Source organism: Eubalaena glacialis, chromosome 15 (genome assembly GCF_028564815.1).
Source record: "Eubalaena glacialis isolate mEubGla1 chromosome 15, mEubGla1.1.hap2.+ XY, whole genome shotgun sequence".
Taxonomy (NCBI): domain Eukaryota; kingdom Metazoa; phylum Chordata; class Mammalia; order Artiodactyla; family Balaenidae; genus Eubalaena; species Eubalaena glacialis.
This window is the reverse complement of record NC_083730.1, coordinates 695827-710774: the sequence shown is the minus strand read 5'-3', so window position 1 is coordinate 710774 and position 14948 is coordinate 695827. Positions and strand designations below refer to the sequence as shown.

General features: G+C 50.3%; 1 protein-coding gene and 1 long non-coding RNA gene across 2 annotated transcripts in view; one reads left to right on the top strand and one right to left on the bottom strand.

Moving 5' to 3' along the window:
* Nucleotides 1-1412, bottom strand: part of LOC133075991 (uncharacterized) — a 15961-nt gene extending 14549 nt beyond the window's left edge. The window contains exon 1 of the long non-coding RNA XR_009697439.1: nt 1299-1412. This is a non-coding gene — a long non-coding RNA (uncharacterized LOC133075991). The remainder of the gene's footprint in view (nt 1-1298) is intronic.
* RBFA (ribosome binding factor A) lies at nt 1316-14948 on the top strand. Its single transcript, XM_061170491.1, has 7 exons — nt 1316-1626; nt 4314-4356; nt 5389-5565; nt 6133-6245; nt 8662-8746; nt 12948-13018; nt 14061-14948. Exons 1-7 carry the CDS (start codon nt 1499-1501, stop codon nt 14437-14439), a joined length of 996 nt encoding a protein of 331 aa, XP_061026474.1. The 5' UTR covers nt 1316-1498; the 3' UTR covers nt 14440-14948.

Sequence of the window (14948 nt, the reverse complement as noted above, 5' to 3'; positions counted from 1 at the left end):
GAGAATTCAATGGGATGAAAACATGGCAGATTAAATGGGCAAAAAACACTTATTTTGTATGTTAAGAGTCCATTATATAGATTGAATTAATACTACTTAGATGAAAAACTTAAGGAATAGTAATAATAGTTACCACCCGTTGAGAGTTTGTTAAATGCTTTCCTTACACCCTCACTTCATCCTCAAGGCAGCTGTGTGAGGGAAGTTATGTTGTTATGATTCGTAATGAAACTGAGCACAGAGAATTACTTGTCCAAAGTCCAAAAGCCTGCACTAGGTCTACGGATTTCCCAGTGAGCTATGTTGCTTTCGATCCGTATAAATTCTGATACTTTATTGGATTACATAGTCCCCCGGATACTCTAATCACTATCCATTTGTTTCAATCATTCAAAAAAAAAAAAAAAGGATTATTGAGCACCTTCTATGTGCCAAGTCCTGTTCTAAGTGCTGGGGCTGCTATAGGAAAGAAAGTCCCCACTGTCAAGCGGTTTACTTACTAGTGGGGGAGAAGACCAAGCAGTGCCCGTGGGGCTGGGAGCCAATGATGAGCGCGGGGGAGACAAGGAGGGAGAGAGTGCCCAGTATGGGATTATCAGGGATGACCGTGAAGAGGGGTCTGAGGTGACTATGCCTCCTTTCTGGAGTAGTTTGCAAGCTGTGTCTTTCTCCACGTAGACTGGTGAGGAGGTATTACAGGAAGTGAGCAAACGAACTGGCAGCGGAAAGAGGAAGAAACTACTCCTTCCTAGTGGTGCAGGCAGAAGGGGCTCTGCTCCGGGACGCCCACCCAGTGAACACCTCTTACCTCCCTGCTCTTCATCTGATATTCTGTGGCAAGGGAGTTGAAATGCACCCTTCTCTGTTAGCTTCGTGCGTTTGCGTAAAGTGTATTCCTCGCTCCGCAATCTCCGCATCCGGGTGGTTTGTGCGCTTCCCCACCACCGAGTCCCACCCTACCTTGCACTCGGCGGCCTGTGGCTGAACCCAGCTCGCCGTGGGAGAACGGCGTGGGGCGTGGCCCAGTCGCCCCGCCCACGCGCCAGCTGGCCCTGCCCCCGCACAAACGTCATCACGTCCCGTCCCCGCTCCTCAGTTACGTCATCAGGCTCCGCTCCCCACCACGTGTCGTCTGGCCCCGCCCACAGGCGTCCCGCCCTTCCCCGTCCTTCACGTCACCCGGCCCCGCCTACTACCCCACCCACGCCGTGTCTAGCCACCCCTCCCTCACGCGTCGTCCCGCCTGTCCCCGGCTCTAGCCGCACGTCGCTCCGCCCCGCCGCTTCACGTCCCGCTACCTGTCCTCCAGATGCCGCCTCGTCCTCTCGTCCCGCCCATAGTCTCCCGGCGACTTCGCACGTCGCCTCGCCCCACGTCGCTCCGAGCCGCCTCACGTCGTTCCGTTTGCACGTCTTCCCGCCCCGCGTTTCCCCGCCCCACGTCTCACCGCCCACGTCAGCCCGCCTCGCGTCACCCGGTCGGCCGTCGCTCGGCGGACATGTGGGCGGCTCTCGGCGGGGCCGGGGGGCTCCAGGTGGGGCTCCTTCTGGGCGGCGCTCGAGGACTGCACAGCTCGCCGGTCTCCTGCGGCAAGAACCTACTCAAGAAATTTGCTTCGAAAACCAAGTACTATTCCCCGCGTGGGAGCGGGGGCGCCGGGGACGGTGGCCCGGGGTGGGGGCTCCGCGGGCGGGGGCTCGGCGGGGCGGGGGGCTCGGCGGGGCGGGGTCCCGGCGGGCGGGGGGCTCGGCGGGGCGGGAGGTCCGCGGACGGGGGGGGTCCGCGGGGCAGGTGGCTCGGCGGGCGGGGGGCTCGGCGGGGCGGGGGAGTCCGCGGGCGGGGGGTCCGCGGGGCGGGGGGCTCGGCGGGCGGGGCGCTCGGCGGGGCGGGGGGTCGGCGGGGCGGGAAGCTCCGCGGGCGGGGGCGGGGGGTCCGCAGGGGGGTCCACCGCCGGCGCGTTGGCTTGGCGCCCGAGCTCCCAGCCGGGTCAGTAAGCGCAGCCTCTGCCTATTAGGTTAATGGTTGTTGAAAGTTCAACAGGGAGCCCACCTCTCACAGTTAACGTTTTTCCCACCCAGCTTTTTTTCTGTTCTTCTGCACATCTGTGATGGTAAAGTTTTAAGTCTCCTAAAAGCTAACAGTGCATCATGAATTTATGAAGCAAAGTGATGTATACATTTACAGTCCATCCTGGGTCCGAGGTTCCAATCCTCGGATTCAACCAACCTTGGATTGAAAATGTTCCGAAAAAATTCCAGAAGTTCTAAAACACAAAACCTGAACTTGCCTTGCTGGCAACTATTTACGTAAAATTAAGTAACCTAGAGATGATTTAATGTATCCGGGAGGATGTGCGGAGGTTACATGCAAATACAGCGCGTTGAGCATCCTCCAATTTTGGTATCTTTGGGGTCTTGGAACCAGTTCCCCACAGGTACTGAAGGATGATGATTCTTGTTACTAGAAGCGTTTTTCAGGAGAGTAGTTGGCATCACATAAAGAGAAAAGGAAGAATTTCCTTTCCATATTAGTGCTTTCTCTGTGGGGTTAACGTGAGGAATAAAGAAAGCTTGTCAGGATAGGTTTTTTATGATGAGAGAGAAGTATAATAAAATAGGTTGATTTCATATCATTTCAATTCAGTTGTAGATATGTATGTATGTATATATGTATGTTTTTGTTTTAATACACTTTTTTAAAAGTTTAAGGTTTACAGAAAAATTGGCGAAGATGAGTAGAGTTCCCATATAAGCACACTCAGTTTCCCTTCTATTAACTTCTTACGTTAGTGTGGCACATTTGTTACAATTGATGAACCAGCATTGATACGTTATTATTAACTAAAGGCCATGCTTTATTCACGTTTCCTTAGTTTTTCCCTAACGTCTTTTTTCTGTTCCTGTATCCCATCCAGGGACCGCATTACATTTAGTCGTCATCTTTTTAGGCTTCTCCTGACTGTGGCAGTTTCTCAAACTGTCCCTGTTTTGATGACCTCGACAGCTTGAAGAGTACTGGTTAGATATTTTGTAGGATGCCCTTTTATTGGGATTGGCGTGATGTTTTTCTCTTGAGTATACTGGGGTTTGGTTTGGGGGAGGAAGACCACAGATGTAAAGTGCCATTTTCATCACATCCTATGAACACATGCATGCTCTCAGCATGGTGTACCACTGTTGATGTTGGTCTTGATGACTGACTGAGGTCATTTGTGTCTGTCAGGTTTATCCACTGTAAAGTTACCGCCCAGCCCCCCAATTCCATACTGTCTTCTTTGGGGGGAAGTCACCGTATGCAGCTCACACCTTAGGAGTGGGGAATTATTCGAAATTCATGAATTATTCGAAATTTTGCAGGGGAGATGTGTCTCTTTTTCTCCATTTATTAACTCATCAGGATGGACTCACGGGTTATAATCCAGTACTACTTAATTTTGCTCAAGTTGTTCCAGCTTTGACCATTGGGAGCTCTTTCAGGTGTTTCCTATATCCCTTTGACACACCCCGTTGTAACGGGGTTTTGAAGTAGTTTTTAAATTAGAAAACTTTTTTTTTTTTTTTAGCACTTCCTTACTTTCTGGCACCACAGGATGCCTCGGCTCTAGAATCAGCCATTTCTCCAAGGAGCTCTGGTTCCTTTATTGGAAACAGGCATCAGAAACCATGATCTGAGAGCTTAGTATGTTCACTGCTACTGGGGTGTCTGTCTTTTAGACCCTTCCAGCTGACAAAGCAAAAAAAAATATGTGTTTATGTTAATCCCTGTGTCTGTGCTTATCTAGAAACGTTTCTGCGTGTCACCACCTGTAGCTGTAATAAGTGAAACTTGAGTTCGTACTGATCTCCAGCCCTAATCCACTAGCACACGGATCATTCTCACTTCCTTCCCTTGCTTGTCTGCAGCAGCAAGCAGCCTGGATCCCCCCCATCTGCCTTCTGTTTACTTAGCTGTTCAGTCCCAGTGGATGTGTGGCGGTATCAGTCGTTAAGCCTCCCCCGGGAAAGAGCTTTATTCAGTAGAGGACAGTGCTCGTGTGCAGTTTGGAAGGTGTGTGTTTAAGGTCCTCGTTCTCTACCTTTGGGACTAGAGGTAGACTTTAGGTAAAAGTTACGAGCTTGAACTGAAACTGTCGTCTGTCTCTCCCCACAACCCGTGCTGCTGTCCATTGGGTATCTAAATCTTTTAGGCCCCTAGTAACCTAATTTCTATGTCCAGGGCTAGCCCCTTAGAAACAGTTATGGTGTTAGCTTTTGTAACTGTTTCTTATTTGATTGCTGTCAGTATCCAGCATAGTTCTTATCTTCTCCCCATAGGAAGAAGTTTTGGTATGAAGGTCCTTCCTTGGGCTCTCACTTGGTAAGTATAGAGTAGTAGCGACGAGCCACTTGAGAATCTCGGTGGGTGTGAGGCTCCAAAAGTCGGCAGCTCTCCAGCCCTTCCATTTCAGTATTGGAGGGGACGGCGTCTGTAGAGGTGGGACCAGATACACTGGAACCACAGAATTTTTACCTTTAAAAAAAAATTACACTAGGGGACGTCCTGGCGGTCCAGTGGTTAAGGCCCCGCACTTAGGCTGCAGGGGGCGTGGGTTCGATCCCTGGTTGGGGAACTAAGATCCCACGTGCCGCACCGTGTGGCTGGAGAAGAAAGAAAACAAAATTTACGGGATGTCATATCTGTTATCAAATTCTAATATGGTAATGTCCATTCAGTGTGTGTGTGTGTGTGTGTGTGTGTGTGTAACACAGATATGTGTAGATACACAGGCATACCTTGTTTTATTGCATTTCCCAGATACCGTGTTTTTTACAAATAGAAGCTTTATGACGACCTTGCATTAGCAGGTGATGTTAGCATTTTTTTAGCAATATTTTTAATTAAGGTATGTATATTGTTTTTAGACATATTGCTATTGCACACTTAATAGACTACAGTATAGTGTAAACATAACTTTTATATGCACTGAGAAACCAAAAAATTCGTATGACTCACTTTATTGTGATATTTGCTTTATTGCGATGGTCTGGAACGAACCTGCAGTATCTCTGAAATATACCTGTACTGTGAGAGTTTATGTAATGAATGGTGCTTGATAGAAAAAAATACACTGTATATACTAGAAACCACCGAATTGTACTTTTTAAGAGGAAGAATTTTATGCTATGTGGATTATATTTCAATAAAATTTTTTTTGGAAAAAAATATATGCTTGGCAGTACTCTTGATCTTTAAGGGATGGTAGGTAAAATCTAGAAAGGTCCTGGTCTGTAAAATAAACTGTATCTTCATGAAAACTAAGATGGCCGAGAATGACCTTTATCGTCAGTTAGTACAAGTTTATGTACAGTTGTAATGTTGCCTGTGTGTCTGCCTTTCTTCTTAACGGAGACTCACAAGCCGTCTCAGTGGGCATCCCTGACCAAGAGCACCTCCAAGAGAGCCAGGAGGGAAGACCACGTGCGCCTGAGGGCCCTGAATGGCCTCCTCTACAAAGCGCTGACTGAGTTGCTGTGCACCCCGGAAGTGAGCCAGGAGCTCTGCGACTTGAATGTGGAGCTCTCCAAGGTAGGCCTCGGGGCCAACGAGGGACTGCGGGCCTTGTGCCTCCGTCGTCGCCTGACAGAAAAGGCGGAAGGGATGCTCAGTGTGGCCGTCTGGGTATTAAGGAGAGGAAGGTGCTTGTGGGGTGCAAAAGCAGGTGTCTCGCTGTGCACGGGGTGTGGGGGGGGGGTCTTTGCCCAGACAGCACCGAGGGTGCTCAGAGCCCAGTAGGTGATGAAGTGGGGCGTCTGAAGGTCTGGGGGTCAGATGAGTGGTGGATGATCTGCCTTTATCTTGGTGTAAAGACCCGGGAGGTGGCTCCTGCCATCTGTGCCCTCAGACCGGAGCGCGTCCAGCCCAAGGGAAAGGAGGAGGAGCGGTAGCAGAGCTGAGGCACTTCTGTGCGTGGGGCTGAGGCTGGGGTCGGCTCAGGGCAGGTGCAGCTTCCGCCTTGCCCAGCGCTGTGCTTGGGGCACCAGCCCTGAAGGCCGGTGCCTGAAGCCAGGACTGCCCGAGAGTTAGTGCTGCTCCCCTGACGCCCTCTGTCTCCAAGGGCCCCGGTGAGCTGAGAGTAACTGGGGCTGGGCTCAGGTCTCTCTGACTGCAGACTTCTCTGCCTGCCGCGTGTTCTGGAGGACGACCGTCTCTGAGGCTCAGAACGCGAACATGGAGGCCGTGCTGCAGAGGAGCGCTGCGCCCATGAGGTGAGGCCTCTCCTTGACCCTGCCTTCCCGCTGGTTTTGTTCACTATTTTTGCTTTTAAGGAACATTTGGGAAGCATTTTCTTGAATTTCAGAGCGGAACTTACGCCTTCATATAAGCCACAATCTAGGTCGGCAGTTCTCGAAGTGGGATCCCGGGTCCCCAGGGACCCCTGAGCTCCTTTGTAGGGGGAGGTTGATGAAGTGAGAGCTTTTTCACAATGAGGTGTGGTTTTCCATTCTCACCGTGTTGACGTTTTGTATTGAAGCCATGGGGGTAAAACGGCTGGCCCAGATGTCCTGGTGGTCATCGCAGCGTCGGCACGTGCTCGTGGTCGTGCCCTGCCAGCTTTATTTAAGGATATCCGTGATGCGTGTCTCAACCCTTTGGCACGTCTTTTTAGTATCTGTGGTGGGAAGTGTGCAAGAAGCTCTGATGGTTGTCTTGCAAAAACACTGCAGTTGCTGATTGTGACCCAAAATAGACACTTCACTTGAAAGAACAAGTGAACCAATTATGGTTATTCAGTTGTGGGTATAGGACAGACATTTTCTCCAAAGTGAGCAAAGTGAACCTGTCACTTCAGGGGCACAACTGACCATATTTGTTGCCAGTGGTAAAATGTAAGCTTTCAGTGAAAATCAGAATTTTAGAAAACTTGTATCCACCACTTTGAGTTTGACAGCTTCATGGTACGTAAGACCCTTTTGATGAGATTGGAGGTGACGTATTGTAAAATACATCATCATTCTGAAAATCTGTGTGACTTGGTGAACCAGTCTTTTCTAAAAGACCAAGGCATGGGGTTACAAAATCACACACGGGGAGAGATCAATTCAAAGGGCAAGAGGGCCAATGGATTTTAATGTACAGAGAATGCTGTTCATTGATCTGGTTTCAGATTCCACGTTGCAATCTTTAATAAACTACTATTTGTTGAGTTTTTGTGTAGCATCAAAGAAGATCTACACTTTTCTGAAAGGCTGTTCGTATACTCTTTCCTTTTCAGTTACAGATCTGTGTGAGGCCAGATTTTCTTCTATTTTAAACAAAATAACAACAGATTGAATACAGATACAGAGATGAGAATCCAGCTGTTCCATTATGCTAGGTATTAAAGGAATTTGCAACTACATAAGCAATGCCACTCTTCTCATTAATTTCTTTTAAAATATAGTAGTTATTTTAAATGAATTAATAAATACATATTTTTATACTTTTCAGCTTTCATTTCTAGTCTGGTATGTATTGGTAGATGTAACCCACATAAACAAAAGGTCTTTGGCCTCCTCAGTAATTTTTAAGAGTATAAAGGGGGTCCTGAGACCAAGGATTTTGAGAACCACTGAGCTGGGTGAGAGTAAAGAAGCTACTCAGTTTTCTCCTCAGTCTTAAAGATGCAGAGACCTGGCCGAGCAGCCCTCGGGACTGGAGTTCCTGCTGTTTTCTGATTAGTTTTTAGGTAACAGAAAATTCAGTTGAACAGAATGTCCCTTTTCCCAACTCTTTTGATCACCAAGTTTTAGTGTAAAGGTTTTCCCATAACTGCGTCACTCAGCAGATGTGCTGTGTGTCACAGCAGTGTTTTCACTGGATACTTGTCGCCCCTGGATCCGCATGTATTGCATGACTGGGTAATACGAAGATCGTTTCTGTGTCTGACGTCCGGGAAGCACAGGCCGGCAACCACACTTCTGTGGCGCTGTTGCCGATGAGTGTCGGTTGGATGGAGGGACGAAGCACTGGCGGGTTGTTGGTGCCCAAACCACAGAGCCCAAGGCCACCGTGATGCCCAGGACTGTCCCAAGTTCACGTCAGACTATTTATAAGGATCTCAAAAGTTGCATTTAGAGAATTAAAAACAATCGTGATCATGCATTTTGTATCCCTGTTGAAATGTGGCAGTTGGCTAAGGAAGACTTTTCATCTTTGAAGAATGTGATAAGCAAAACTCATGCCTCGGGGCTTCCCTGGTGGCCCAGTGATTGAGAATCTGCCTGCCAATTCAGGGGACACGGGTTCGAGCCCTGATCCGGGAAGATCCCACATGCCGCGGAGCAATTAAGCCCGTGCGCCACAACTATGAGCCTGCCTTCTAGAGCCCATGAGCCACAACTATTGAGCCTGTGTGCCACAACTAGTGAAGTCCGTGCGCCTAGAGCCCGTGCTCCGCAACAAGAGAAGCCACCGCAGTGAGAAGCCTGCGCACCGCAACGAAGAGTGGCCCCCACTCGCCGCAACTAGAGAAAGCCCATGCGCAGCAATGAAGACCCAACGCAGCCAAATAAATAAAATAAATGTATTAATTAATTAAAAAAAAATCATGCCTCACCTCTTTGTGAGATGACATTTTCTGTTTCTGGCACTGTCACCCCTCCACCAAGTGTCACCTGTGACTGCACAAATCTCTTTCTCCAGGCACCTTTTGATGTCCCAGCAGACCCTGAGGAACATGCCGCCAATAGTGTTTGTTCAGGACAAAAAAAATGCAGCTGTAGCGGAGGTAAGGCTTTTACATAATTACCTTTTTAGGATGTAAACTTTTATATGGGTAAGATTTTAAATCTAATTTTTAAATATTCAGAAGATAACGTATACAGTTTTTAAAAGGTAATAGAAGGGTATAGATGAAAAGTAAGGCACCTGTGCCCTTGTTCTCAGCCCTGTTCCCCAGAGGTAGCCACTTTGTATGGCTTTAATGTTTTAATGCTTGTCGGTATAGCCCTAACTAGTAAAGCAGATCCCTCTCTCTCAGTTTACAAACTTGAAGCAGTCAGAGCTGCCCTCCTGTGCTTACCTCCTTCTCTCACTTCCCTAGATTTCAGTCTGTCTATGGTTGCTTTACACTGTTAAGGCTGACACACTTACGTCCTGTCCTGTAACTGTAATTGTTTCATAATTATTTTCCTTGTTTTAGGTATAGGTTAATTATAAAGGTTAAAAACCTGCTAAAACATACATACGTTTTAATCTGGGTGGTGGTTACTTCGTGGTTATTAAGGTATGTTATACCTTTAAAAAGTTTACCGAAAAAAACAGTAGCATTTACGGGATTATGATTAGGTGGCTGTTACTCACTGTAGGACTAGGTAGTATTTAGATTCACAGAGGGGGAAAAAAAAATCTAATTGTACATTGTTGTCTTTTGTTATTCATGATACAAGCGATACTGAAAACATTATGTGGGTAATAAGTTTGATAGATGTGTGATTTCCTAGCTAGAAAGGGGAACAGGAGTGAAGTTGCAGGGCCGTGTACAGCTCAAGTCATGGGGGTGCTGTGCAGATACTCAGCAGGAATCCCGGGCACGTCGGGTGGGGCTGGTGGGAGGACCCGCCTGTCTCAGAGGATGAGCCCTCTGCTGACTCGTCCCTCTCTCTGTGGAGGAAGAATTCAGAGCTGCAAGGTCCTACCTGGCTGTGTGGGTTCCTTTCCAGAAAAAGTCACTGGAGGGAGGGAGGTGCATGTGCGCTTAAGCGTTCCCTTATTCCAGAGGCTGTGCTGATGGGCGTTTGCTTTGGAGACCTCTAGCGTCCGTCCTGCCCCGTGTGCTCTGGGGAAGTGGCCACGGGTCGGACACGTGCCGCGTGGTGATGGTGGGTCCTGCACGTGCCCAGAGCTCAGCGGTTGACCTGGGGGCCAAGGGCCGGCCGGGCCTCGGCAGGCGCCTCAGAGTCCTGCAGTGTCTGCCTCACTGTAGTGAGAAGTGAAGGCTGGACCAGAGGGGTTTCTGATTTGGGTAGGTGATCATTTGAGGGCATGGTCATTGCTTCCCCTGGCGTAAGTCAGGGCAGTGTTTTTCAAATACTGTGTATGTTTTTAATAGATTTAAAGTCAGCCGTTGATAAAGCACTTGGCTAGAGACAGAAATTTGAAATTGGGAGTCCTGGACGAAACTTTGAGTCTTCTATCAGTCAGTTTATTTCTTTCTTATATTGGTTGCACCAAAAATCACAGGTAGCTGCAACTGCTAACACGTTACCAGTTTCAGCAGCTTACTTTGCATTCCCAGGATAGTCTTCAGGTCACCAGTCTGGACATTGGAAAGAGGACTAGTAATAAGCTCTGTCTAAACTGAACCCTGAGTAATTCAGCAGTATTGACGGTACTGCCAATAAACACACGCAGAGGTGCTCGTCAGGAGAGCAAGAATGAAAAGCAGATTCCAGCGCACACCCCTCCGTGAGGGCTTTCCTTACAGGGGTGAGGCCTGGCGGGAGGGCGGCGCACAGCGCCCCGGTGGAGACTGGCCGTCCCCACGGAAGCTGAGTCTGTGACCCTCGAGGCCCCCCTCCCCCCGCAGTACCCACGGACACGGCCGGGAATGTTGGCACAGGGTCTCTCGCGAGTGCAGTTAGCAGAATGGACGGACGTGCTCTGGAACGGTCACCTGACCCACCTCCCACCGGACGTGAGCCAAGGAAAGGCCACGCTCTGAGTGCTTCTGTTCATAAAACGTTCAGGAAAAGCCTGACTGACCTTTGGTGATAGAAGTAAAAGTAATGGCTGTCATGGGGAGGGGAGTGAGCAGGAGGGGCCTGAAGGAAGCTTCTGGGGTTCATCTTCTGAGTGTCGCGGGGGTGTCCACAGGTGGGTTCAGTTTGTGGAATGTCACTGAGCTACACTTAATGATTTGTGTACCTTTCCCATAGATGTTACACTTCAGTCAAGAGGTTTTTAAAATGTTGATTTTTATTGTAACTATAGAGGGAAAAACTTTTTTTATCTGAATTTTTAAGGGAAATACATAAACTCTGACACCAGTATTGTGGTACATGCACGCTCGTCTCCCCGCTGACCGTCAGGCTTGCAAGAGCAGGTGTCGGGCAGCCGGTGCCCACTGCGCAGGGTCTGGCCCGCACCTTCTGAGCCCCGAGCTCCCCTTCCACACGAGAAGTTAGCCCGCTGGCCTGTGTTAACGTGTTAGCATTTGAGGTTGTGTTTGGATTTGGTTCTTTGTTAATAAAATAAGCTTTACCGAGGCTTAATTTATGTTGAGATGTGCCTCCTTTGACAAACGCATACCTTTGTGTCATCGCCACCCCTGCTCACCCCGGTCAGCTCTCCCCTACCACCCGTCTGATTTCAGTCACTGTAGGTTAGTTTTGCCTGGTGAGATTTCTGTAATTTCACGTGAATAGAATCGGGATGTTGTCTTTTGCATCTGGCTTTGCTCAGCACAGTGTTTTTGAGATTCATCCATGTTGTTTCATGTGTAAGTAGTTCCTTTTTTATTGGTAAGCAGCATCCATTGTACAACTGTACTGCAGTTTACTTACCCATTCACTTTTTGATAGACATTTGTCTTTTTTCCCAGTCCTTGGCTATAAAGAGTGAAGCACTGTGAACATTTGTGTACAGACTTTTGTGGATGTATGTTTTGTTTCATTTAGGTCAGTTCCTAGGAGTAGCAAGTGTATGTTTAACTTTCAGAAAACTGCCAGGCTGCTTTAACCACGGCCGTGCCGTCGGCACTCCCACCGTAGCGTCAGAGTTCCTGATCCTCACATCCTCGCCAGCCCCTGGGGTTGCCATCCTGATGGTTTACACTTGCATTTTCTTTCTTTTTTTTTTTTTTAAATTTTGGCTGCGCTGGGTCTCTGTTGCAGCATGCCGACTCTTCGTTGCGGGCTTCTCTCTAGTTGCAGTGTGAGGGTTTAATGCCCCGCGGCATGTGGGATCTTAGTTCCCCGACCAGGGATGGAACCCGCGTCCCCTGCGTTGGAAGGCAGATTCTTAACCACTGCGCCACCAGGGAAGCCCCCTAAACTTGCATTTTCTCGATGACTAATTATATTGAGCATCTTCTCATGTGCCTACTGGTCATTCCTCCTTTTGTGGATCAGTTAAAGTCTCTTGCCCATTTTTAATAAGGTTTGCTTATTATTGAGTTGTGTAGGTTCATTGTATATCTGGTACAAGTCGGTTGGCAGAAATCTTCATTGTGAATATTTTCTCCCACTTTTAACTTCGGAGGAGGCCAGTTTGTCCTTGTTCTGTAGCATCGTCAGTCCTGTTCCTGGTATTTTCTGTGGACTGATTTGTCTCCAGTTCTGCTTCTTTTCACCTTTGTGGTTTGATTGGTGTGTCACCGGTTGGTGGTGATGCTTTAGTTCCTGCGTATGACAGGGCCCGGTCGTGGACCAGGCTCGCCTGGGCTTGCATCGAAGCAGGAGGTCGAGTCTCAGTGCACGGCCCCAGTAGGACGACCTGGCGGCAGTCAGAACAGATGCGTGAAGGTGGAGAGGCCCTCGACGGGCCCTGCTGAGGAGCAGGGTTTGTCCCCAGCGTAGGCCCCTCAGCCCCGGCAGGACCGGAGCCACACGCTAGACTTTGGACACTCATGTTACCACACTGGGGGGTTCCCCCGCAAATCCTGTGGCAAAATTGAAGCATTTTATAAAACTCCGTTAGAAACCAGTAAGCGTTAGTAATTCAACTAATATTTAACTGGTTTCTTTGTAAATTTGACTAACATTTACAAGTTTTAAGTGTAGTTTTTAAAAAGCCTCAGTTCATTATCAGAGAAAGTGTGATTAAGGTAGCGAGTGTGGGCAGCGTCACCGGAAGGGACGATGTCAGGTGGGCTTGAGGCCTGTGGTTGAGCTGGCACTGGGCAGCGGATGCGGGCACTCAGCTGGCGCCCGGCTCCAACGCAGGCAGTGGCGTGGCTCGAGAATCACCCTCTGTCTGTTCCTTTTCAGGTTGATCGGTTACTGGCAATTGCTGATTTTGGACCCCCGGATGAAGAAGACTTTGTGCATGACGATTCCAGGTGATACGTGGGGGCATATGTTTTGGATCCGCGCAGATGCCCAGGTGTGGCCTCGCTGGTTCCCACAGCAGCTGCACCTCCTGCCTGTCCCCAGCCAGGTGTTGAGGGGCGGCGGGCCCTGCTTTGTGCCCTTGGGTCTTGCCCTGGGGCCCAGCCCGGTGTCGGCGTGCAACGGGTGAACTACCCAGCACCTGGGCGAGGCTGTTAGGAGGGCCTTGGGGGTCCACACAGAAGTGCTGGGGCCTGGACTCAGTGCTGGCAGCAGCGGTTCATCCTCTCCACTCCCTTGGCGCACTGCTGCCTGGCAGGCCCTGTGCTCGCACTGAGGGAGTAAACATCAGGGCAGGCCTCTGAGGAGGTGGCGTGAGGCTTCGGGGGCGGGGGGGCCCCGTTCCGGGTGCGGGAGCAGCTGCACCCCGTGTCTGGCCCGTGTGCCATAGACCGACTGGGCCAGCATTGCAGGGGCGCCGGCAGGGCCTTGGGGTGGGGGCCCCCAGCCTGCCTGCCGCACTCGGGCCCTGAGCCAGAGCCGAGGCCCCGGGCGGCAGGGAGTGCCCGGGTTCCGGATCAGCAGTGAGTGGGCGTGGGGAGAGGCAGGTCGGGAGCCCTTCCAGATCAGAGTTAGGGTTAGAGGCATGATGTGGCCAGATTTGGGCTTTGAAAGGATTGCTCTGGTTTTGCTCTCAGAATAGACTCTTCTCTTTTGGTCCGTCAAGTAACCTGAGCGACAGATCTAAAGACCCCTCCCCGCCCCCCAATAATTCTGTTTAACTAGCCTAGTGCACTAGCCATGTTTAAGTGGGGAAAAAATTAAAACGCATTTAATGTCAGTGTACAACGGCTGCACCAGAAGTATGCTGGCCTGAGCCACACACGGGCTCCAGGAATACTGGCCGAGAGGTTCTGGACTGGAGAACGCCAGACCAAACCCCACTTCTGTCCAGTTTCCACAATTTCCCTTAGAGAGGTGTTAGGACAGTGCATAAGCAAATGGCTGTAGGAAGTATTGTGCATGGTGTGAATTTCTTCTTCTCCCCTCCAGCGACCCCGAGGCCCTGGACACTGCATCGCCGTGTGATACCCTGGGCCCTGCCGCACCCTCGAGTCTGTGTGGGATCGACCACGAGGCTCTCAACAAGCAGATCCTGGAGTACAAGAGGAGGAGAGAGAAAGGGCGTGGGAGCCTGGGCCCAGCGTGGCCGGAGCCCACGGCTGAGCTGATGGGGAAGAGGAAGGCCAAGCCCCGCATGGACGACGACCTCTCTCCCAAGGACTGCCTGTGGGAGACGGGGAGTGCCGAGCCCCTGGACGACGGGGCCCTTCCCGAGGAGCACACCCCGGGGTACGCATGGGGTCTCCAGGGCCAGAGCGGGAACCAGAGGCAGAGAGAAAGGATTGCGGATCCTGACCCGCTCCCGTGAGCGCACAGAGACCCGCGCTGCTGGCGCCCCCCGGGACGCCTGTGTGCGGGTGCACGCCGAGCTGGGCGGGCGTCATCCCTGAGCCCTTCACACCTGTTGCTGTGCTGCAGTGAGAGACGGGGCGAGGCTGTGAAATCTCCTAGGCCCATGGCGTACGGTCCGCCCTCCGTATTTGGGGTTCCAGGCTTGCATGTTTGCTTGCTCGCTAGAGTTTCTCCACGGCCCCCAGATCCATGCTTGTGGCACTTTCGTGGTCGTTCTCGGACACGCAAAGACCAGTGGGATGCACACGTGGCCTTGTGGTCGCACGAGGCACTGCTCCGGCTGCTTTGTTCATCTCGGGCTGTGAACAGCCGCCCTCTCTGATCGGGTTAGCGCCACGTTAGTGCCTTCTGACAGAGATTTCACTCGTGCCTACGTGCAAGAGGCCGTGATGTGTCTCCTAGAAAAAGCACGTGTTAGATGAGCCTCGTTAGGAAATAAATAAATCATTTAATTCTGACACAGAA